The 24,607-nt window shown below is 44.2% G+C and overlaps 1 protein-coding gene across 4 annotated transcripts in view; it reads left to right on the forward strand.

Annotated features, from left to right (window-relative positions):
• The first annotated feature begins 29 nt into the window (after positions 1-29).
• Positions 30-24,607, forward strand: part of TECPR2 (tectonin beta-propeller repeat containing 2) — a 96,015-nt gene continuing 71,437 nt past the window's right edge. For all 4 annotated transcript variants that reach the window (XR_009563210.1, XM_030883319.2, XM_060295309.1 and 1 more), the window contains exons 1-4: positions 30-162; positions 15,150-15,438; positions 22,117-22,245; positions 22,615-22,746. Coding sequence is in view for 3 of the 4 variants with exons in the window: in XM_030883319.2 (XP_030739179.1) it covers positions 15,220-15,438; positions 22,117-22,245; positions 22,615-22,746 (480 nt within the window). In the remaining variant the exon portion in view is untranslated. The remainder of the gene's footprint in view (positions 163-15,149; positions 15,439-22,116; positions 22,246-22,614; positions 22,747-24,607) is intronic.

Genomic DNA, 24,607 nt, shown 5'->3' on the forward strand with positions numbered 1-24,607 from the left:
TGAGGCTCTGCCGCTCTAGCCGCCGGCGGAGCCAGCTGCCGCTCGTCGGTGCCGGCCCCGTTGCCCAGGGAACGGGTTCCCGGCAGTCCCCGCGGCTCGGAGTTCATCCCCGCCTCCTCCGGCCCGGCCGGGCCGAAGAGTCCGGAGGGGCTGCAGCGGGAGGTGAGTCCCGCGACGCCGCCCGCGACGCCGCCCGCCCCACCGCCCGGCCCCGCGCCCCTCCCTCGGCCTTCCCGCCGCCGCTCACGCAGCCCCTGGGCCACTCTCCCTCGCCTCAGGGTCTCATTGCCCATTTCCCTCCCTTTCCCGGACTCCGTCTCGCCCGTGCCGGACCGCCGAGGCCGAATGCCATGGCACACGAAGCGCCGGGCTCCGTGCCCGGCAGAAGCTGTCAGTCCGCCGAAGGAGTGGTCGTCGCCCACCTCTCCTGGGCGCCGCGGGTCGGCCGGCGCCTCCCGCGGGCCCTCCGCCCCAAGCGACCCGGCTCGCTCGCCCCTCCCCTTCGGCGCTTTCCCTCCCCTGTGCCGCACCCTGGCATCCCCTTTGCGCCGCGGGCCCGAGGCGCCGAGCTCCGTGGTCTTACGATTGACGCTGCGTCTTATCCCCCGACCCTCTCAGTCCCCGTCCCTTCATCCGCCCACCAGCGCCTGGCACCACGCCTTGGCATGTACCCAGTAGGTGCTCAGTAAGTGTTCGTTAAATGGATAAATGAACGACTCGTCTCCCAGTCCTGCCTTAAGGCCTCAGAGGCAGAATAGTGAGTGCAGGTTGAAGAGTGGGGTACCCTCGAGTCAGACCCGGCTCACAGCGCTGCCCCTTCCTAGCTGTGTGCTCAGGGCAAGTGATGTCTCACTAAACTTCAGGTTCATCATCAGTAAAGTAGGGATGGTAATAGTTTCTAGCTCTGGCTTGGTGGAAGGATTAAATGGGTCAGTGCGTGTGAATTGCTCAGCACGGTGCCTGGCACGCGGTCCATTTCAATAAAGGCTAGCCCCTGCTCTCCTTACCCACATACCCTACTTCCTTTTCTCTTCCCTTCCCTTTGTTCTTCCTCACTTTCTCGCTGAGATTCAGGAATTTTATTCTGTTCTGTTGCTTCTGTTAACATTTGTAGGCAGAGTGTGCGGTACCAGCATGCATGCACCTTTGCCTTACCTGCTGGAGTGATAAGTTGCCCTTGGGGTTAACTTCCTCCTTGTAGCCAAGGTCTTGAGAACTTTAAGGAAAGGAGTTCTGGAAATCCCCAAACCCAGATCCCAGCATGGGCAGAATCTGGGAATAAAGCCACTGCAGCCTTTGTGGTCACCAGTGACTCCTGCAAGGAGCTGCAAGGCGTTTTGTACTTTCTCTCACCCAGCTACAATGTACCTTGACAAAGCTCTGACCTTGCTTTTTTTTTTTTTTTCCCAACATCTCTTGTTGGTTCATTCAGCAGATAGTTATTTGGGGCCTGTTGTATGCCAGCCACATACCAGCTTCTAGGGATGCTGTGGTGGACCAGACAGACCCAGTCCCTGCCCTCAGGGAGCTTTCAAACTTGAGAACCAGCAGGCATAGATACAGGGGATGCTCTATTTGAGTTTTCAGGACTGGCTTGGAGACTGGTGGTGGGATAAGGAAAGTCCTCTCCTGAAGGAGTGACTAGTAAGCAGCTTTTGTTAGGTTTAAGTTATTTTGTTGTCACATTGTCTTTTTCAATAGAAGATTGGCTCCTACTGGATTTGTTTTCAGTTTTCTCTTAGAGAAATTACACTTCAAGTTTGAGGAAGGTCTCATTTCTTATTAGCTTGTATGTAGTTTGAACAAAATAGCTCCTAGAACTTAATGAGGAAAAAGGGAAGGAAACAGGCGTCAGGCAGAGCAGTTAATTAAACTTAGAATAAGTGAAGAACAGATGAGGAAACTGTTGCACACATAATGAAGACAAGCTTCGGAGTCAAGCATGGAGAGATTTCTAGATATAGTGGAGCTCAAGGAGCTTGATAGAATCCAGAGGGAGTAGTTGATGGCTCTGTGAACTGCTGAGGTGGAAGTGAGCTGTTGTTCCAAGTGTGTGTCAATTTTAAATGAACGTATTCTTTGGATCCAGACATAAGAGACCAGTGAATTTTTGCATAATCATGGACATAACTGAGGTAGAGTGGCTTTATATTTTGTTCTGTCATACTTGGGGAATTCTGGCACAGTGTTTTGAGGGAGATTAATTCAACAAATATGTGTTGAGCGTTGATTGTACCACACTCCCTATTGGTCTTTTGAAGCCACTGCAAATTTGTGGATGAACAGGATGTAGATGAAGACTAGAAAGAAGCCATTGAGGAAGATAGAGAACAAATCATGATGGTGCCCTGTGATAACTGCCCTCATAGCGTTCTGTGAAAGAGGGAGGCTGAAGGCTTCCTGTGGAGAACTTGTTCTTACAAGATGCGTATGGGGGACGGGGAAGGAATGAAAGGGACTTTGCAAAGACACACAGGTCATGGTGTGTTCAGGGACTGTGGTGGGAAGCTCACTGTGGCTGCAGTGTGGAGTATGTGGCTGGAAGAGTGGCCTGAGATGAAGCTGGATGCGGACTGGTTTGTTGAACTGCTCAACTTCATGCTGTCATCAGGCTTTAGACTCTGAGCACTGGCTAGCCAGCGGGCTTGGGATCAGAAAAGTGACAAAACCTCATCTGGAAGATAAATGACTGCCTCCATCTCATTATGTTCAGCCATAAGATTTTAACATTTAAAAGAACAGTGGATGTTGTAGCCAGACTTTAAAAATAGACTGTATGGGAGGGAGACGCAAGAGGGAGGAGGTATAGGGACATATGTATATGTATAGCTGATTCACTTTGTTGTACAGCAGAAACTGAAACACCATTGTAAAGCAATTATACTCCAATAAAGATGTTAAAAAAAAAAAAAAGACCCTGCAACAGGGAGTGACTGTCACTTCCTAGAGATTTTGGAGAGACCCCTTAAACCATTAGAGCTGTCAGGGGGCTCTGGCAACTTCTGATCGTTGTACTAAGTGGATGATTTAGACTGTGTGTTACTAGTCCTAGCTCCAGTTTATAAAACTGCCCATCAGGCATTTGGGTGCTATCAGTCAGCGTGAAGGTCAGCTCCCACCTTCCAGGTGTATGGGATTGTGGTGTTAATGGGGGAGAGAATTATCCTGCCTCAAAGAAGAATGTTTTGATGTTTTATATTTTTAATGGAAATATTCAGAACCACGGAAGCATTATTGATTTTAAAGATTGGATTGAGAATATTTTTTTGCAGTAAGACCTGAAGTTAACATTTTACTTATTCATTCAACAAATCTTTACTGAACATCTACTCCGTGCCAAAGATATTGTTAACGTACGAGGCTTTTCATTGGTAAACAAGAGAGGGTTTATGTTGCTTACATTCTCATGAGAGAGATGATCATTAAACTGTTTATCAAATAAAGTAATTAAAGGTTGTGATGAGAATTATGAAGGACATAAACAAGATGATATGTTAGAAGGAGGAGGGGACTGATGGATACTGTAAGTGATCTGATCAGGGAAGGCCTTTCTGAAGCCTGGTGTGTGGAGAGAGATGAACGATCGTAGGGGGAGTAGTCAGTTCTGAAGCCTGAGGAGGGCAGAGTGGACCAGTGGAGCTAGAGCTTGGGGGATGAGTGGAGAGAGGTGGAGATGTGATGGGGGAGCCAGGAAGGGGTCAGACCACACAGCCTGTAGGCCACAGAAGGGTATTTGCTTATTCTCAGAGCACTGGGGAACCACTGTAGAATGTTGAATAGGGTGAGTGGTATGAGATCCACCCATTTCTCTTTCAAAGAACTTCTTTTTTTTAGACACTTTTTTTCAGAGCAGTTTTAGGTTCACAGCAAAACTGAGGGGAAGCTACAGAGATTTCCCGTTTACTCCCTGCCCCACCCGTGTGCATAGCCTCCCCTTTTATCAGCATCTCCCACCAGAGTGGGGCATTTGTTACAACTGAGGAACCTGCACTGATACAGCATAATCACCCAGAGTCCATCGTTCACCTTAGGATTGGTGGTGTGCGTTCTGTAGCATTGGGCAAATGTATAGTGACATGTATCCATCTTTATGGTGTCAGTATTTTTATTGCCCTAAAAATCCTCTGTGCTCTGCCTACTTATCCCTTTCCCTCCCCCACACAAACCCTGGCAACCACTGATCTTTTTACTGTCTCCATAGCTTTGCCTTTTCCAGAAGGTTACAGAGTTGAAATTATACAGCGTGCAGCCTTTTCAGATTGCCTTCTTTCACTTAGTAATGTGCACTTCAAGTTCCTCCACGTCTTTTCATGGTTTGATAGCCCATTTCTTTGTAGTGCTGAATAATATTCTAGTGCCTGGATGTACCAACGTTTATTTATTCATTCACTTACTAATGTGCTAGTTGCTTCCAGATTTTTACAATTATGAATAAAGATATTGTAAACATTCTGGTGAAGGTTTTGTGTGGGCATAAGTTTTGAACCCGTTTAGATAAATACCAAGGGCTGCAACTGCTGGATCATATGGTAAGATTATGTTTAGTTTTGTAAGAAGCCTTCAAATTGTCTTCCTAAGCGGCTGTACCATTTTGCATCCCCACCAGCAATGAATGAGAGTTCCTGTTGCTCCACATTCTCACCAGCATTTGGTGTTGTCAGTGTTCCAGATTTTGACCATTCTACTAGGTGTGTGGTGGTATCTCGTTTTAATTTGCATTCTCCTGATATATGATGTGGAGCATCTTTTCATAGACTTATTTGACATCTGTATGTCTTCTTTGGTGAGGTGTTTATTAAGATCTTTGGCCTGTATTTTTTTTTTTTGCAGTACGCGGGCCTCTCACTGCCGTGGCCTCTCCCGTTGCGGAGCACAGGCTCCGGACGTGCAGGCTCAGCGGCCATGGCTCACGGGCCCAGCCGCTCCGCGGCATGTGGGATCCTCCCGGACCGGGGCACGAACCCGTGTCCCCTGCATCGGCAGGCGGACTCTCAACCACTGCACCACCACCAGGGAAGCCCTGGCCTGTATGTTAATTGGGTTGTTGAGTTTTAAAAGTTCTTTGTATATTTTGGATAACAGCCCTTTATCAGATAGGTCCGTTCTGCAGTTTTTCTCCTAATCTGTGGCTTGGCTTCTCCTTCATTTGACGCTGTCTTTTGTAAAGCCGAAGTTAATGCAGTGCAGCTTGTCAGTCGCTGCTCTCCGGGCCGTGCCTCTGGTGGTACTGTTTGCAGTGGCGCCTGCGCCCAGGCTCGTCTGGCTTCTCCCCTGTGTCGCCGTCTGGAAGCTTTATATGTCAGTCGCTGCTCTCCGGGCCGTGCCTCTGGTGGTGCTGTTTGCAGTGGCGCCTGCGCCCAGGCTCGTCTGGCTTCTCCCCTGTGTCGCCGTCTGGAAGCTTCATAGCTGTTGTGCTGTACATCTAGGCCTGTGGTCCTTTTTGGGGCCGCGTTGGGTCTTCGTTGCTGCGCGCGGGCTTTCTCTAGTTTCCGAGTGGGGCTACTCTTCATTGCGGCGCCTGGGCTTCTCATTGTGGTGGCTTCTCCTGTTGTGGAGGACGGGCTCTAGGCACGCGGGCTCAGTAGTTGTGGCGCACGGGCTTAGTTACTCCGCGGCATGTGGGATCTTCCCGGACCAGGGATGGAGCCCATGTCCCCTGCATTGGCTGGTGGATTCTTAACCACTGCGCCACCAGGGAAGCCCCTGTGATCCATTTTGAGTTAATTTTTGTGAAAGTCTATGCCTACATTCACTTTTTTACATGTGGATGTCCAGTTGTTCTAGCACCATTTGTTGAAAAGGCTGTCTTTGCTCCATTGTATTGCCTTTGCTCCATTGTCAGAGATCAGCTGGCTGTATTTATGTGGGTCTATATCTGGGCTTTCTCTTCTGTTCTGTTGATCCATTTGTTCTTTTGCCAGTACCACTGTCTTGATAACTGATGCTTTATAATAAGTTTTGCAGTTGGGTAGTATCAGTCCTCTAACTTTGTTTTTCTCCTTCAATATTGTGTTGGCTATTTTGGGTCTTTTGTCTTTCTATACAAACTTTAGAATTATTTTGTTGGTATCCACAAAATAACTTATTGGGATTACACTGAATCTGTACATTCAGTTGGGAAGAATTGACATCTTAACAATATTGAATTTTCTTATCTGTGAACATGGGATATCTCTCTATTTAGTTGTTCTTTGATTTTGTTCATGTGAGTTTTATACTTTTCCTTGTATAGCTCTTTACATATTTTGTTAGATTTATACCTAAGTGTTTTGTTTGGGGGGATGCAAATGTAAATGATACTGTGTTTTTAATTTCAAATTCCACTTGTTCATAGCTGGTATATAGGGAAGTGATTGACTTTTGTATATTAATCTTGTATCCTGAAACCTTGCTATAATTGCCTATTAGTTTCAGGAGTTTTTTATTGATTCTTTCAGATTTTCCACATAGATAAACATGTCATCCACAAACATAGTTTTATTTCTTCCTTCCCAATCTGTGTACCTTTTATTTCCTTGTCTTATTGCATTAGCTGGAACTTCCAGTAAATGTTGAAAAGGAGTGGTGAGAGGGGGACATCCTTGCTTTGTACCTGATCTCAGTTGGGGAAGCTTTTTTTTTTTAATTTATTTACATATTTATTTTTTATTTTTGGCTGCATTGGGTCTTCGTTGCTGCGCGCGCGCTTTCTCTAGTTGCGTTGAGCGGGGGCTACTCTTCGTTGCGGTGCGCGGGCTTCTCATTGCAGTGCCTTCTCGTTGCGGAGCACGGGTTCTAGGCACATGGACTTCAGTAGTTGTGGCACGTGGGCTCTAGAGCGCAGGCTCAGCAGTTTGGGCGCATGGGCTTAGTTGCTCTGCGGCATGTGGGATCTTCCTGGACCAAGGCTTGAACCCGTGTCCCCTGCATTGGCAGGTGGATTCTTAACCACTGTGCCACCAGGGAAGCCCAGTTGGGGAAGCTCTGGGTTTCTCAACATTAAGTGTAATGTTAGTTGTTAGGTTTTTTTTGTGGATATTCCTTATCAGGTTGAGGAAGTTCCCCTCTGTTTCTGGTTTACTGAAATTTTTGTCATGAATGCATGTTGGAGAGCTGATTCTTCTTTTTCTTGTTTGTTTTGTTTTTTGGGTTTTTTGGGTGTGTTTTTTTGGGGTAATAGCTTCATTGAGATTTCACATACCATATATATTAACCATTCAAGGTGTACAATTCCGTGTTTTTTAGTATATTCACAGAGTTATGCAACAATCAGTTTTAGGACATACCACCCTAAAAAGAAACACCATGTCCTTTAGCAGTCATGCCCACCCCCACTCTCTTCTCTCAGCTTCAGGCAGTCATTGCTTTCTGTCTGTAGATTTGCTTATTCTGGCCATTTGCTATTTCATATAAATGGAATCATGCAAATGTGTGGTCTTTTGTGTCTGGCTGCTTTCACTTAGCATAATGTTTTCAAGGTTCATCATATTGTAGCATATATCAGTACTTCATTCCTTTTTATTACTGAATAATAGTCAGTTACATGGATATACAATGTTTTGTTTATCCATTCATCAGTCGATGGACAGTTGGGTTGTTTTACTTTTTGGCTTTTATGAATAGTAATATGAAATTCTGTATACAAGTTTTTGTGTAGACATACGTTTTCATTTCTCTTAGGTATATAACTAGGAGTAGAATTGCTGGGTCATATGGTAACTGTACGTTTAACCTTTTGAGGAACTGCCAGTGACTGCCGCATTTTATTTTCTACCAGCAATGTATGAGGGTTCCAGCAATGTTCCAACAATGTATGCGTTTCTCCACATCCTTGTTAACACTTATCTGTCTTTTTGATTATAGCCATCCTAGTGAGTGTGAAGTGATATCTCGTGGTTTTGTTTTGCATTTTCCCTGATGATTAATGATATTGAGCATCTTTTCATGTGCTTATTGGCCATTTGTATGTCTTCCGGGGAGAAATGTCTATTCAGATCTGTTGCCCACTTAAAAATTACCTTTTGGGCTTCCCTGGTGGCGCAGTGGTTGAGAGTCCGCCTGCCGATGCAGGGGACACGGGTTTGTGCCCTGGTCTGGGAAGATCCCACATGCCGTGGAGCGGCTGGACCCATGAGCCATGGCCGCTGAGCCTGCGTGTCCGGAGCCTGTGCTCCGCAACGGGAGAGGCCACAACAGTGAGAGGCCCGCGTACCACAAAAAACAACAACAACAACAACAACAAAACCTTTTAATTATTAAGTTTTAAGCATTTCTCATATATTCTGGATACAAGTCCTTTGTCAGATGTATGATTAACAAGTATTTTCTCTCATTCTGTGGGTTGTCTTTTTACTTTTCTTGATGATATCCTTCAGAGCACAAAAGTTTTTAATTTTGTTGAAGTCAGAGAGCTTATTCTGACTGCTCTGTATGAATCCGGATTCCAGGGACAGGTGTAGAAGCAGGAGAGCAGTTGTTACAAGAACAATGCGGTGGTCCACGTGAGAAGTGTACTGGATTTGTCTCAGGCATGGCCACAGAGTTGGTGAGAAGGGGCCAGCTGTGAGGTAGGTTAGGACATAGAGCTGATGGAACAAGGTGAGGGATTACTGTAGGGGTGAGGGAGAGGGAGAAATCATGGATGAATGATAGGGTTTCAGCTTAAATAATTTTGATCCAAAATTTGATTATGCTGTCTGTTACCTGCTACAGAATTATGATAGTTTTTAATGGAGTTTGGCCAGCGAGTCCGGCACTCCCTTCTTACACATTTGAAATTGCTTTTGGTTGTATGATCACTGATTGTGCCAAGGAGATGGTTCCAGAGACTCTGACCTTCCATATTTTCCTCTAATACTGCCTACGCCACCTCAAATAAACATATTTTCTAAGTGAGACTAGTGTGCCTGCTTTACCAGTGCAGTTTCAAGGCAAGTCCTCTGCCCCCTTCTAACCAGACTGCAACCTCAAAGCCCCCTCTGTGTAGAGATTATGGAACTCTCAGTGAATAGTATCAGTTCAAGGGAATGAGTTTTTGAAATCTAAATGTCATAATTTGACAGGGCTACTTTGAGGAAAAAGACTTTTAAAGGAGGAACTAATATCAGCTGACATTTGTGAAGTGCTTCTCTCCTCTGCTTGCTTCCTAGGAGATCTCATCAGCTAAAGTGGAAATTAAAACACTTTGAGAAAATCTTGGTTTATGAATATAGCGTGTTCTCTTGGTTTATGACTATAGTGTGTTCTCTGCAGTTTTTTTATATGGTCACTAAAAATCTTATTCTAGGGAAGTATTTAATGACATGGCAAGTGCTCATGATTTATTAAGTGAAAAACCCTGTGTGTGTTTACACACATGTAGCTATACCCTATCTATATATGTAACATGTCTCTATGATGGGATTATGAGTGGCATTTATTTCATTCTTTGTACTTTTCTATATTGCTATGTTTTTGATAGCGAACATTTATAACTTTTATAAAAATAAAATTTTATCTTAAAAACATCACGTAAATTGTGGCACATCAGTGTTTGTGTGCACACACCCATCAAGGAAATACATCTTTTCCTGCTCCTGTGATGCCCTTCTGCTTGAAGGTGGAGAGGAACTGTTGAAATGAGAACATTTCTCGCCTGTAAAGTGGAGATAACAGTGGTGCCAACCTCCTGAGGTTTTTTGTGAGGATTTAATGAGTTCGTGTGTAAAACAGTTTCTGTTAAGTAATAGTGTTTACTGTTACCACTGTTGCTACTTTCATTGTTATTTTGGCTTTAGTGTCCTCCTTAAAGTGATCTACGTGCTTTCCCAAGGTGTCTGACTGTGGCTGTCCTCGCTTGTGTTTGCCTGATAGCCGTTTCATTTTCATTTGATTTCGGGGTCATGTGGGTTTTGCCCACCTCTCTGGAGTACTTGTACAAACCAAAGATTGGGGAGCATGGATATCTTTTAGCCAAGGCAGTCTTGACCTTACAAAGTTGTAAATTTATGAAGTATGCTGCTGTATGGACAGGATCAATATTCACCGTCAAAATTTCACTTAAAATTATATGACCCTGGGCAAATTTCTGAACCTCCCAGAGCTTCAACTTCTGCTAAAAGAGGGTATATTAATGTTCTTAACCATCGCAGAGGGACTTATTACTGTTTACTTACCTTTAGGAAAGGTGTTTGTAAGTTACCCTGCCTGCTTCACTGTATGTTTTGTCTATCATGACTGTCAAATGAAATAGGAGTCTGAAAATGATCTAGAGGATTTTTATTCCAGCATTGAACTGGGGCCATATTGGAGAAAAGAAGAAATTTTGTTTCTTTTCCATTCTTGAACTCACTCCTTCCTTGCAGATTTTCCTTTTTTTATAACTCATTCATTTATTCAATAAATACTTAGTGTGGGACTTCCCTGGTGGCGCAGTGGTTGAGAGTCCGCCTGCCAATGTAGGGGACACGGGTTTGAGCCCTGGTCCGGGAGGATTCCACATGCTGCGGAGCAACTAGGCCCATCCCATGCGCCACAATTGCTGAGCCTGTGCTCTAGAACCCGCGAGCTACAACTACTGAGCCCGCACATTGCACCTACTGAAGCCCGCACACCTAGAGCCGTGCTCCACAACAAAAGAAGCCACCTCAGTGAGAAGCCCGCAATGAAGAAGCTGCAATGAAGAGTAGCCCCCGCTCGCCGCAGTTAGAGAAAGACCGTGCACAGCAACGAAGTCCCAATGCAGCTGAAAATACATAAATAAATAAAATAAATAAATTTATAAAAAAACTAATTAATTAATACTTAGTGCCTCCGATGTGCCTGACCCTTTTCTAGGTTCCAGGGGCTAGACAGGTAAGTGAGGTGGATGTGGCCTCTGCTCTTGGGCATACAGACCAGTGGTGGAGGGGACCAGGCAGAGATGGCCATCAACAGGAGAGGAAGAGGATGCGTGGAGAAAGAGAAGCAGGGGGTGGGGATGTGATAGAGAGTCCTTTGGAAAGGACTGAGGACTTGAAGGGCAACGGCCTAGATTCAGGTCTTGCCCGTGTGGTCTTGAGCAAGTCTTGTGACCCTCTGGCCCTCAGTAGCTTATGTAAAAGTTTTTTTTTTATTAGAATATAATTGCTTTACAACGTTGTGTTAGTTTCTGCTGTACAATGAAGTGAATCAGCTGTATGTATACATATATCCCCTCCCTCTTGGACCTCCCTCCCACCCATCTAGGTCATCACAGAGCACCGAGCTGAGCTTCCTGTGCTTTATAGCAAGTTCCCACTAGCTATCTGTTTTATGCTTGTTAGTGTATTTATGTCAATTCTCACCTCCCAGTTCGTCCCACCCACCCCTTCCCCTCCTGTGTCCACATGTCCATTCTCTATGTCTACGTCTCTGTTCCTGCCCTGCAAATAGGTTCATCTGTACCATTTTTCTAGATTCCACGTATATGCGTTAATAAACAATATTTGTTTTTCTCTTTCTGGCTTACTTCACTCTGTATAACAGACTCTAGGTCCATCCACATCTCTACAAATGACCCAACTTCATTCCTTTTTATGGCTGAGTGATATTCCATTGTATGTATGTACCACATCTTCTTTATTCATTTATCTGTCTTTGGACATTTAGGTTGTTTCCATATCCTGGCTATTGTAAACAGTGCTGCAATGAACCAGCTGGGGTACGTGTGTCCTTTTGAGTTATGGTTTTCTCAGGGTATATGCTCAGTAGTGGGATTGCTGGGTCATATGGTAATTCTATTTCTAGCTTTTTAGGGAATCTCCATACTGTTATCCACAGTGGCTGTATCAATTTACATTCCCGCCAACAGTGCAAGAGGGTTCCCTTTGCTCCACACCCTCTCCAGCATTTATTGTTTGTAGACTTTTTAAAAATAAATTTATTTATTTTATTTATTTATTTTTGGCTGAGTTGGGTCTTTGCTGCTGCCCACGGGCTCTCTCTGTTTGCGGCGAGCGGGGCTGCTCTTTGTTGCGGTGCGCGGGCTTCTCATTGTGGTGGCTTCTCTTGTGGAGCACGGGCTCTAGGTGCGCGGGCTTCAGTAGTTGTGGCTTGCAGGCTCTAGAGCGCAGGCTCAGTAGTTGTGGCGCATGGGCTTAGTTGCTCTGCAGCATGTGAGATCTTCCTGGACCAAGGATCGAACCCGTGTCCCCTGCATTGGCAGGCAGACTCTTAACCACTGTGCCACTAGGGAAGCCCAGTAGATTTTTTGATGACGGCCATTCTGACCGGTGTGAGGTGGTACCTCATTGTAGTTGTTTTTTGTTTGGTTGGGTTTTTTTTGGCTGAGTTGGGTCTTCGTTGCTGCAAACAGGCTTTCTCTAGTTGCCGAGCGGGGGCTACTCTTTGTTGTGGTGCGCGGGCTTCTCATTGCAGTGGTTTCTCTTGCTGTGGAGCACGGGCTCAAGGCACACCGGCTCAGTAGTTGCAGTGCATGGGCTCTAGGGCGTGCAGGCTTCAGTAGTTGTGGCACATGGGCTCTAGAGTGCAGTGCTCAACTAAGCATGGGCTTAGTTGCTCCGTGGCATGTGGGATCTTCCAGGACCAGGGATCGAGCCTGTGTCCCCTGCATTGGCAGGTGGATTCTTAGCCACTGTGTCACCACGGAAGTCCCCTCATTGTAGTTTTGATTTGCATTTCACTAATAATTAGTGACGTTGAGCATCCTTACATGTGCCCCTTGGCCATCTGTATGTCCTCCTTGGAGAGATGTCTGTTTAGTTCTGCCCATTTTTCAATTGGGTTGTTTGTTTTTTTGATATTGAGCTCCATGAGCTGTTTGTCTATTTTGGAGATTAATCTTTTGTCTGTTCCTTTGTTTGCAAATATTTTCTCCCACTCGGAGGGTTTTCTTTTCGTCTTGTTTATGGTTTCCTTTGCTGGGCAAAAGCTTTTAAATTTAATTAAGTCCCATTTCATTTGTTTATTTTTGTTTTTATTTCCTTTACTCTAGGAGGTGGGTCAAAAAAGATCTTGCTGTGGTTTATGTCAAAGTGTGTTTTTCCTATGTTTTCCTCTAAGAGTTTTATAGTGTCTGGTCTTACATTTAGGTCTTTAATCCATTTGGAGTTTATTTTTGTGTATGGTGTTAGGTAGTGTTCCAATTTCATTCTTTTACATGTAGCTATGCAGTTTTCCCAGCACCACTTATTGAAGAGGCTGTCTTTTCTCCACTGTATGTTCTTGCCTCCTTTGTCCTAAATTAGGTGACCATATGTGCGTGGGTTTATCTCTGGGCTTTCTATCCTGTACCATTGATCTATATTTCTGTTTTTGTGCCAGTACCATACTTGTCCTGATTACTGTAGCTTTGTAGTATAGTTTGAAGTTGGAGAGCCTGATTCCTCCAGCTCTGCTTTTCTTTCTCAAGATTGCTTTGCTGGGACTTCCCTGGTGGCGCAGTGGTTGGGAATCCGCCTGCCAGTGCAAGGGACATGGGTTCGAGCCCTGGTCTGGGAAGACCCCACATGCCACGGAGCAACTAAGCCCGTGTGCCACAACTACTGAGCCTGTGCTCTAGGGCCAATGAGCCACAACTATTGAAGCCCGCGTACCACAACTACTGAAACCCCAGCGCCTAGAGCCCGTGCTCCACAAAGAGAGAAGCCACAGCAATGAGGAGCCCGCACACCACCATGTAGAGTAGCCCCCACTCGCCCCAACTAGAGAAAGCCCACGTGCAGCAACAAAGACCCAACACAACCAAAAATAAAATAATAAATAAATTTATTTAAAAAAAAAAGATTGCTTTGCTATTCGGGGTCTTTTTTGTTTCCGTACAAATTGTAAAATTTTTTGTTCTAGTTCTGTGAAGAATGCCATTGGTAATTTGATAGGGACTGCACTGAATCTGTAGATAGCTTTGGGTGGTAGAGTCGTTATCACAATGTTGATTCTTCCCATCCAAGAACATGGTGTATTTCTCCATCTGTTTACGTCATCTTTGATTTCTTTCATCAGTGTTTTATAGTTTTCTGAGTACAGGTCTTTTGTCTCCTTAGGTAGGTTTATTCCCAGGTATATTATTCTTTTTGTTGCGATGGTAAATGGGATTCTTCCCTCAATTTCTCTTTCTGATCTTTCATTGTTAGTGCATAGGAATGAAAGAGATTTCTGAGCATTAATTTTGTATCCTGCAACCTTACCAAATTCATTGATTAGTTCTAGTAGTTTTCTGGTGTCATCTTTAGGATTTTCTATGTATAGTCTCCTGTCATCTGCAGACAGTGACAGTTTTACTTCTTTTCCGATTTGTATTCCTTTTTCTTCTCTGATTGCTGTGGCTGGGACTTCCAAACCCATGTAAAAGTCTGTAGGGTAAGGATTAAATGGGTGAATGAACACTTCATAAAGTATAACACGCTGTGTGATGATATATAACACGCTTCCCTTTATTGAGGGAAGCTTTGAATCCAAATTTTCAAGAGGTGTGGGTGTCAGTGCAGAACAGATAGGAGGTGTTGTGTAGCTGGTGTTCTGAGTGCTGTGGAGGCTGTGGCTATCCAGCCGGGGGACACGTTTCTCCACCACCTCGACACAGTGAGCTTATTCCTACGTCTGGATTGGTCCACTGTTCTTCTAGTACAGTGTCTTTACTGTTTCTTTTCCACACACTTTTTTTTTTGGCCATGCAGCTTGCGGGATCATAGTTCCCTGACCAGGGATCAAATCCGTGCACCGTGCAGTGGAAGGGCGAACTGCCAGGGAATTCCTCTTCTCCACATTCTGTCCTTCCTGGTGGGCTTCAGAATTTTGGATGTTTCCAATGAAGCTTTCTCCACTCTCTAGTCCACACTGCTCTCTCCCTCTTCTGATAGAGACCCACAGATTAGCACCTAATCACATCTGGTTTTATGTCTCTTCACAGTTTCTTTTGCCTCCCTAACTAGATCATAAGCTACTTGAGATTAAGAACTGTTTTTAATATTTTTTCCACCCCTTTCCCTCCATAGCATTTATCACAATATAAATTACAGGGGCCAGCACATATTGAAGTGAGTTTTGAATTAAAATGCTCAAAAGTGATCTTAATGGCACTTGGTTACTTTCTCTGTTTAATTCAGCTCTGACTATAATTCATACCCACCTGAAAGTTCCTCGTTCCCACTATTATACCTGACTTATCTTTGCATGACTAGATGTTGAAAGCATTATGATGCCTTGTTCTTCAGCCCCCAGGTTTCCCTAGATGCCCGTTAAAATTCCTGTCCTGCTTGAAGATCATCTGTGGAAACGTTGGCCATGGCATCCGTATCAGAGTCTGTTACATTCAGAGAGTTCTGCCCTTTGTACTATCTCCTCAATGCCATTCCCACAAAGATCCAGAAGGGGTTCCGCTCCATAGTGGTCTACCTCACGGCCCTGGACGCCAACGGGGACTACATTGCCGTGGGCAGCAGCATTGGCATGCTCTACCTGTACTGCCGGCACTTGAACCAGATGAAGAAGTACAACTTCGAGGTGAGTCTTGCTTGTCCTCACCTGAGCATGTGTGAGCCCTGGCTAATGTTTAACATGCTTGTGAGTTCCAGGATGGGGTAATTTACTTCTGATTTGCTAGAATATGGCCTGAGTGCCCTTCCCAAACAATACTTTATGACCATTTTTTTTTTGCCGTACGCGGGCCTCTCACTGCTGTGGCCTCTCCCTTTGTGGAGCACAGGCTCCGGACGCACAGGCTCAGCGGCCATGGCTCACGGGCCCAGCCGCTCCGCGGCATGTGGGATCTTCCTGGACCGGGGCACGAACCCATGTCCCCTGCATCGGCAGGCGGACTCAACCACTGCGCCACCAGGGAAGCCCTCTTCATTCCTTTTTATTGCTGAATGCTATTCCATTGTATGGATAAGACCACATTAGCTATCGATTCCTCATGGACGCTTTTTATTTCTGTTTATTTCTATCCTAGTTTTCTGAGAGTTTTTATCATGAATGAGTATTGAAATTTGTCAGATATTCACTTGAATCTGTTGTGATGATATGATTTACTTCTTTATTTCCTTCTTTATTTATGTGTTATGTTACATGAATTGAGTTTTGGTTATTATTCCAACCGTGCATTAATCTTTTAAACCCCATTTTGTCATGATATATTATCCTTTTCTTTTTGGCCTCGTGGCATGGCTTGTGGGATCTTAGTTCCCTGAACAGGGATTGAACCCAGGCCCTGGCAGTGAAAGCACCAAGTCCTAACCACTGGACCACCAGGGAATTCCATATTATCCTTTTTTTTTTTTTAATCTTGCTGTATTCCTTTTAGTAATATTTTGTTCAGATTTTTTGTGTCTGTATTCATGGAAGAATATTGGTCTGTAGCTTTCTTATGATGTTTCTGTCTGGCCTTTCTTATTATACACATATCTAGTGTTTTCATTCTATATTTAACTACTCAAGTTGGACATTATTATTATTATATTTTATAGTCACTGTTTAGATTCCCTCACACTTTTGCCAACGTCTTTACTCACCATCCCTTGTTACATCTCAGTTCTTCCCTTTGCAGCCATTCTCCTTCTTGCTGGAGTACATCCTTTATTTTTTAAATTTTTGGCTGCATTGGGTGTTCGTTGCTGTGCGTGGGCTTTCTCTAGTTGCGGTGAGCGGGGACTACTCTTCATTGCGGTGTGCAGGCTTCTCATTATGGTGGCTCCTCTGGTTGCGGAGCACGGGCTCTAGGTGTGCGGGCTTCAGTAGTTGTGGCTCACGGGCTCTAGAGCGCAGGCTCAGTAGTTGTGGTGCACGGGATTAGCTCCTCCACCACATGTGGGATCTTCCCGGACCAGGGCTTGAACCCGTGTCCGCTGCATTGGCAGGCGGATTCTTAACCACTGCGCCACGAGGGAAGCCCTGGAGTACATCCTTTAGTAGTTCTTGTGTTGAAGTCTTTTGGTGGTTTAAGTACTCTTGATTTTTTTGTTTGTCTGAATGTCTCTCTGTCTTTGAATTGTTTAGAGGTATACTATTCAAGGCTAACAGTTTTTTCCTCTTAGCACTTTGAGGATGATACATCTCAACATCCATTGTTGAGATGTCTTTTGTTAATAATTGTTCATATTTAGTTATTTCCCTTTTTTCTCTGACATATTAATATCTTCTTATTGCCTTTGAGGTTTTACTGTTTCACTACAAAATGTGTATGTGTGTATTTCTTTTCGTGAGTCTTGTTCAAGGCTTGTGCTCCTGAGGATATAGGTCTTTCATCAGTTTTGGATAATTTTTAGCCCTTATCTCTGAAGATGTTTCCTTCTCCTATCCTCTGTTTTCTTTCCTTCTGGAATCCCAATTAGATGTAGGTAGGACCTTCATATTCTATTCTCTATGACTTTTAACTTATCTGTCATATATATATATATATATATATTTTAGATTAGGGGTGGAAGTCATTTACAATTTCTTTTTTTTTTTGGAAAGAGACTCCACCTCTATTTTTTAATTTTAATTTTATTTTATTTTACATGTTGGGGGTAGGAGTTTATTAATTAATTAATTTATTTTTGCTGTGTTGGGTCTTCGTTTCTGTGAGAGGGCTTTCTCTAGTTGTGGCAAGCGGGGGCCACTTTTCACTGCGGTGCGCGGGCCTCACTGTGGCGGCCTCTTGTTGCGGAGCACAGGCTCCAGACGCACAGGCTCAGTAGTTGTGGCTCACGGGCCTAGTTGCTCCGCAGCATATGGGATCTTCCCAGACCGGGGCTCGAACCCATGTCCCCTGCATTAGCAGACAGATTCTCAACCACTGCGCCACCAGGGAAGCCCATCTGTCATATTTTTTATCTTTCCTTTGCCGCACAGATCTGTCATCTAGTTCAATAATTTTCTTTCATCTGTGACTAGGCTGCTATTTAGTCTACCCCTGAGATTTTATATTCTTTTGATTCTTTTTCATTTCTGTTATTTCTGATAATAGTTTGGTCTTATGTTTCAATTTCTTTTTACATTTCTTTAACATTTTTAAGCATATTTCTTTTTTATTACTGAAGCATAGTTGATTTATAATGTTTCAGGTGTATAGCAAAGTGATTCAGTTATATATTCTTTTTCACATTCTTTTCCATCATGGGTTATTACAATATTGAATATAGTTCCCTGTGCTATATAGTAGGTCTTTGTTGTTTATTTTATGTATAGTAGTATCTGTTAATCCCCAATTCCCAATCCTTCCCTCCCCTTAAGCATATTTCTTTTATGTTCTGGGTCTCCTCACTCGACATGAAATGCTTGAGTCAGGATGAGGAGTTGTCCAATTCTGTTATTGCTTTCTTTAGTTGGTTCTTCTTGAGGGGACCTGTCTCCCTGTGGTCATGTCTAATTGTGAGGTATGTGGCTGATCCTAATATGTGGGAGTGCTGAGGGGCCTGGGTTGAGACTGTTCCACAGATGGGGTTGATGGTCACTCTGCCAGCCGCCTTGGAGTGCTACAAACACGGAAGCATGTCAGGTGAAGTGCCTGGCCTGAAGGTTCTTTTCAGTGGGAAGGGAGAATAAATTCAAACTCTGGTGCTGGATACGGCAGCTTTGTGATTACAGAATCTTTTTTATTCACTCCAGTCAATGCCTGAGATAAGACAAAGGTCCTTGTCAGCTTCGTTTCCCAGCAAATTGATTTTCCCCTAGTTTACACTTTCACTGAGAGTTAGGTCTTCAGGGATTCTGGCTTTAGCAGGGGATGTCAGTTCCAACTCCCCACGTCACCTGGCCTGAAGCCTTGTCCTCATTAACCGTCCTCACCTCAGAAAATCAAGGGTCTAGGCGTTGGCCAGATTGCCCTATGTAGCCTGTAGCTTCAGGGCTGGCTTCCGTTCTAGTTTGACAGCATTCTTTTTGTTTTCGGCTCTTGTAGATTTTCTTTACTTTTCTAGAGATCAGCTATGCGTTTAAAAGAATGTTTTATGTATCTTATTCAACATTTCTAGGTGTTTGGAGAGGAATGTTTTTCAGAATAGCTAGAGTGTTATACTGTGAGAAGTTGAAACTTCTTATTTTGTTTCTGTCTGAAGTATAGTTAGATATTGATAATCTGATTCTTCGGATGTTTTGGTTCTTAAGTCAAGAACCAAATCTATTTAATAATCATATTAAATAACCTTAAGTCAAGTTTAGTACATTGGTTTATTAAAAAGCACGTGTACAAGCATTGCATATAGATATTCAGGCTTCCAGCCCATCTGAGCAATGATTTTGAAACCATTCATTCAGGAAAATTACACAACCGTTTTGATTTTGTGCTATGATGTGGCAAGATCTCCAATAAGTGATTTTGATTCCTGTTGTAGTAGCAGTTTTTATAATTACAAATTCCCAGGAAAAATATTCTCTTTTTAACATTCTGTTGCCATGTCAGACGATACACATCTAAAGCATGTTATGTTACTTTGTTCCCTCAAAGCAGAGATGGAACCATCACTCACATTCCTGCACTCCTTTCATTCTCCTCCTTTCCCACAGCCGACCACACCTTCCATCTCCATGGCCATGGATCTGCTCAGAAGGCATAGGGCAGCGAGGCAGAGCAGGGCCTCTGTAGGGTCACACTTGGGTGTGAGTCCTGACTATTGATTCTCTCTAGCTTTGTGACCTGAGACAAACCACTTCACCTTTGTAAAATGAGGATAACTCCAGCACCTGCCCTCTTGGCGGTTTGAGGACCCCAGGAGATGATGCCTGTGAAGTGCTGAACAGGGTGCCCAGCACAGGACACGCGCGACTGGCAGAGCGTCCCTTACAGAGAGAGTCGATGTGCTCTGTCATCACTGCTGCCCTCCTGACCGGGTCTTCATACTCTTCTTTCCTCGTCAGGGTTCTGCCCTTGCACCTGTTCAGTTTGCCACATCCCTTGACCGGGCGCATACTACCTCCACCTGAACTATCGCAGGAGGCTCCCAGCTGGTCCTCCTGCCTGGTCCCACGCCTTCCTCCTTCCATCCTGTTCCTCATGGGGTTACCAGAAACACCTCTGACTGATACACCTGCAAAAGCAGGCATCTTCAAGCGTCCCCCTTTTCCTTCCCGTAGCTTAAGATCCAGGTCCCTTACCCCGTATCACGACGTGGCACCAAGTGTATTTATAGCCCGTGAACATCCGCTGCAAGCTGTAAAGTGGCAGGTGAAAGTGAGCTCAGTCGCTGCCACCCCCGCTCGTGGGGGGCAGCTCTTCCAGTGCACGTCTCATTGCTGCAGCTCAGCTGTGAGCGGGCGGGCCTGCGCCCTACTGTGTATCACCGCTCAGTCCCCTGAATGCACAGATTGATTACCATCTAAATTACTGCATCAGGGCTCAAAGTGGCGTATGGAAGATCTTGCCATATGTCTTAGCGAGGTCGAAATGGTTGTGTAATTTTTCTGAATGAGTGGTTTCAAAATGAAAAATGATCATTCAGATGCTCTGGAAGCCCGAATATCTGTACTCAGTGCTTGACATGTGCTTTTTAATAAACCAATGTATTAAGCTTGAGTTAGTGTTATTTAATGTGATTATTGATATGAGAACCAAAACACGCCAGGAATCAGTTTATGAAGCACTCCCAAATGTATTGTCTCACTGATCCTCAAGCAAGCCTGTGTGGCAGGTACACACCATGGACTACAGTCGGTGGATGACTTGTCCACGTTGAGAGAGAAGAAAGGAGAGCTTGCGTCTGGGATAGCTCTTCTGACTCCAGACTCCAGTTTTGAGGGGAACTACCTCTCCTATCCAAGTTCCTTAGTACTCTCTTGATAAGAGCTCAATGTAGTCATACTTGATTGAACAGTATTTCCTTTCTCAGAAATGCAGTTTTAAAATTTTGTCATTTCAGGGACTTCTTTGGTGGTCCAGTGGTTAAGACTCTGCACTTCCAGTGCAGGGGATACAGGTTCAAATCCTGGTCAGGGAACTAAGATCCCACATGCTGTGTGGCACAGCCAGAAAAAAACACAAAAACAATTGTCATTTCAAAGATAAAAAACCTAGAAAGAAAAAGAGATTAATTATCTTTCTGAATTATATACATTTTCAATCAGGAATATATATAGGCTGCAGTCCAATGAGGTTTTCCATTCCATTGGTAGGTAACGTTTCATAGTCTGAAAGCTGGCCTGGTGACAGGCCCATTTGTTTTGTTTTTTTGTTTGTTTTTAACATCTTTATTGGAGTATAATTGCTTTACAACTTTGTGTTAGTTTCTGCTGTATAACAAAGTGAATCAGCTATGTGTACACATATATCCCCATATCCCCTCCCTCTTGCGTCTCCCTCCCACCCTCCCTATCCCACCCCTCTAGGGGAACACAAGGCACCGAGCTGATCTGCCTGTGCTATGCGGCTGCTTCCCACTAGCTATCCGTTTTACATTTGGTAGTGTATATATGTCCATGCCACTCTCTCACTTCGTCCCAGCTTACCCTTCCCCCTCCCCGTGTCCTCAAGTCCATGCTCTACGTCTGCGTCTTTATTCCTGTCCTGTCCCTAGGTTCTTCAGAACCTTTTTTTTTTTTTTTTTGGATTCCATACATATGTGTTAGCATACGGTATTTGTTTTTCTCTTTCTAACTTACTTCACTCTGCATGACAGACTCAAGTTTCATCTACCTCACTACAGATAACTCAATTTCGTTTATTTTTATGGCTGAGTAATATTCCATTGTATATACGTGCCACATCGTGTTTGCATCTTTTTTTAATTAATTAATTTATTTTTGGCTGCATTGGGTCTTTGCTGTGCTCTGGCTTTCTCTAGTTGTGGCGAGCAAGGGTTGCTCTTCATTGCGGTGCGCGGGCTTCTCATTGTGGTGGCTTCTCTTGTTGTGGAACATGGGCTCTAGGCGCATGGGCTTCAGTAGTTGTGGCATATGGGCTCAGTAGTTGTGGCTCGCAAGCTCTAGAGCACAGGCTCAGTAGTTGTGGCGCATGGGCTTAGTTGCTCTGCGGCATGTGGGATCTTCCCGGACCAGAGCTTGAACCCGTGTCCCCTGCACTGGCAGGCGGATTCTTAACCACTGCGCCACCAGGGAAGCCCGTGTCACGTCTTCTTTATTCATTCATCTATTGATGGACATTTAGGTTGCTTCCATGTCCTGGCTATTGCAAATAGTGCTGCAGTGAACATTGTGGTACATGACTCTTTGAATTATGGCCCATTTGTTTTTGAATGTTTCCTCTTTCAGGGGAAAACGGAATCCATCACGGTGGTGAAACTGCTGAGCTGCTTTGATGACCTGGTGGCTGCAGGCACAGCCTCTGGGAGGGTTGCAGTCTTTCAACTTGTATCCTCGTTGCCAGGAAGAAATAGACAGGTAAGTACTAATCATTTTAGCATTTCTTAACTTCTTGGCAAATTCCTCATGTCTTTTAAAATGAGGAGTCCTCACGTGCCAAGAAAACACTTGCTCAGAAAAGCCTCGCTCTGTGCTCTTTATAATCAGGTGACATTTTTGTTCCTGGTAGGACACTTGGCAAAGAGCATATATGGGTAATTTTGCTTAATATTCTCCGGCTCTTCTCTGTCAGTTTTAAAGGTGGACCCTTGTGCAGGTTTTTGCATGGAAGCAACTTGGGAACACCAGCTTTTCCATAAACGGGAGGGATTGCGTACCACCTTGTTCACATCTCACAGTGTTTATCCTTGTCTTTTTCTTGTGTGTATTTTCATCGTTTATTCATAGCTTCGGAGGTTTGACGTCACTGGTATTCACAAGAATAGCATAACAGCTCTGGCTTGGAGCCCCAATGGAATGAAATTGTTCTCTGGAGATGACAAAGGGAAAATAGTCTATTCTTCTCTGGATCTAGATCAGGTAAAATTATTTTCAGAAATATTGGTTGTCTTATATTTGGAGAAGTTGGTCAACTTGAATTTTTGGTTATTGTCCCTTTTTAAAATATTTATTTATTTACTTATTTATTTTTTGTCTGCTGTGCCGGTTGGCTTGTGGGATCTCAGTTTCCCAACCAGGGACTGAACCCAGGCCACAGCAGTGAAAATGTGGAATCCTAACCTCTAGGGCACCAGGAACTCCGCATTGTCCCTTTCTAATCTCAACTGTTGTTTGTAACATTTTCTTTCAAGGGCTTTTCTAATGCTTTATAAGCTTCTACTTCTGTATCTAAAGAATTGGCCTTTGTTTCTTCTGGAACATACACTTTTTTTATTCTCCTGTTTTCTATTGCTACCAATTAGAAAAGTAGCCACTATCAAACGTATTTCCTTGGAGAGTTTGTAGGAGGATGTGAAGCGTTTACAGTCATGACTATTGTCGACTGAAAAAAAAAAAAAAAGCGCAACCTAAAAGTCGAGAATTTTTATTCCGCGGACTTACTGAGGACTTAAGCCCGATAGACAGTCTCTCACATGACTCTGAGGGACTGCTCCAAAGAGATAAGGGAAGAGCCAGGATATATAGGAGTTTTGCACAAACCAGGTAGTTGAACATCAAGATTTCTGCTAATTAAAGAAAAAACAAACATCTCAAGTTAATGACTTTAGCGCTTTTCTATGTATGGGAAGATACCAGAGTCTGGGCTCATTGAAATCATTCCTTTGATATACACCTTAACTGTCTAGGGCCAGTAAGTATCCTGTTCTTTTCCGTCTTGAACCCCTTCAGCTGCACTGTTGGGGGAGGCTGCAGTGGCTGATAGCTGCAACATCCTTTGTTCGTCTGTATGGCGGGCAGCATTCTTTGTCCACACTGTGGACAGAGGTCAGTGCTTCCAGTGGGTGGTGAGCTCACCCCCAGCCAAGCTCTGGTTGTGTGGGATAGAGTGGTGGGAAAGGAGGAGGGTTGGTGGCAGCAGGGAACCTAGCCCCACCCTCGTATTTGTCCTTTTATTTAAGCCTCACGACAGAGCCCTAAGCTGTGTGTGCTGATCTTCAGTCAGTAGAGAATGAACCCAGGCTCCAGGGGATCCAGTCATGAGCTGATGCCTGGCAGAGCTCAACTTCAAACCTAGGGTGTGCTCCCATCGCGCATGTGGCTTTCTGCCTGCCTGTGCTTTGTCTTGTCATACCTCTGCTCAGTTAGAATGAACCCCTTGGGGGCACGGTCCTTTCGTTTTCTTATTTGTAGCCATCATTCCTAGTGTGTCTAGGAATTCAGCAGTTACTAGCTGGATGACTTTTAGTCCCTCTGATCCAAGACTGACCTGTCTTCTACGAATATTCTCTAGCAGTAGTTCTCAAACATTTTGGTCCCAAGACCCCTTTACACTTTACACTCTTAAAAAGAGGATTCCAAAGAGGTTTTGTTTGTATGGGTTTTATATCTACTGAGTGTACTATGTTAGAAGTTAAAACTGAGAAATTAAAAAATTTTTATTAATTTTATTTTGAAACAATGAACTCATTATATGTTAACATAAATAACATACTTCTGTGAAAATAACTATTTTCAAAACTACTGCTGAGAATTCCCTGGTGGTCCAGTGGTTAGGACTCAGCACTCTTACTACCGAGGGCCTGGGTTCAGTCCCTCGTTGGGGAACTAAGATCCCACAAGCCGTACGGCGCGGCTGAAAAAAACAAAACAAAGCAAAACAAAACTTCTACTGCTGTTTGCAAGAGTAGCATGGGTTTACATTTTTGCAAATCTCTTTAATGTCTGCCTTAATAGAAGACAGCTGGATTCTGCATTTAGTCTGTCACAATACATTGTTTTG

Source organism: Globicephala melas, chromosome 2, assembly GCF_963455315.2.
Source record: "Globicephala melas chromosome 2, mGloMel1.2, whole genome shotgun sequence".
NCBI lineage: Eukaryota > Metazoa > Chordata > Mammalia > Artiodactyla > Delphinidae > Globicephala > Globicephala melas.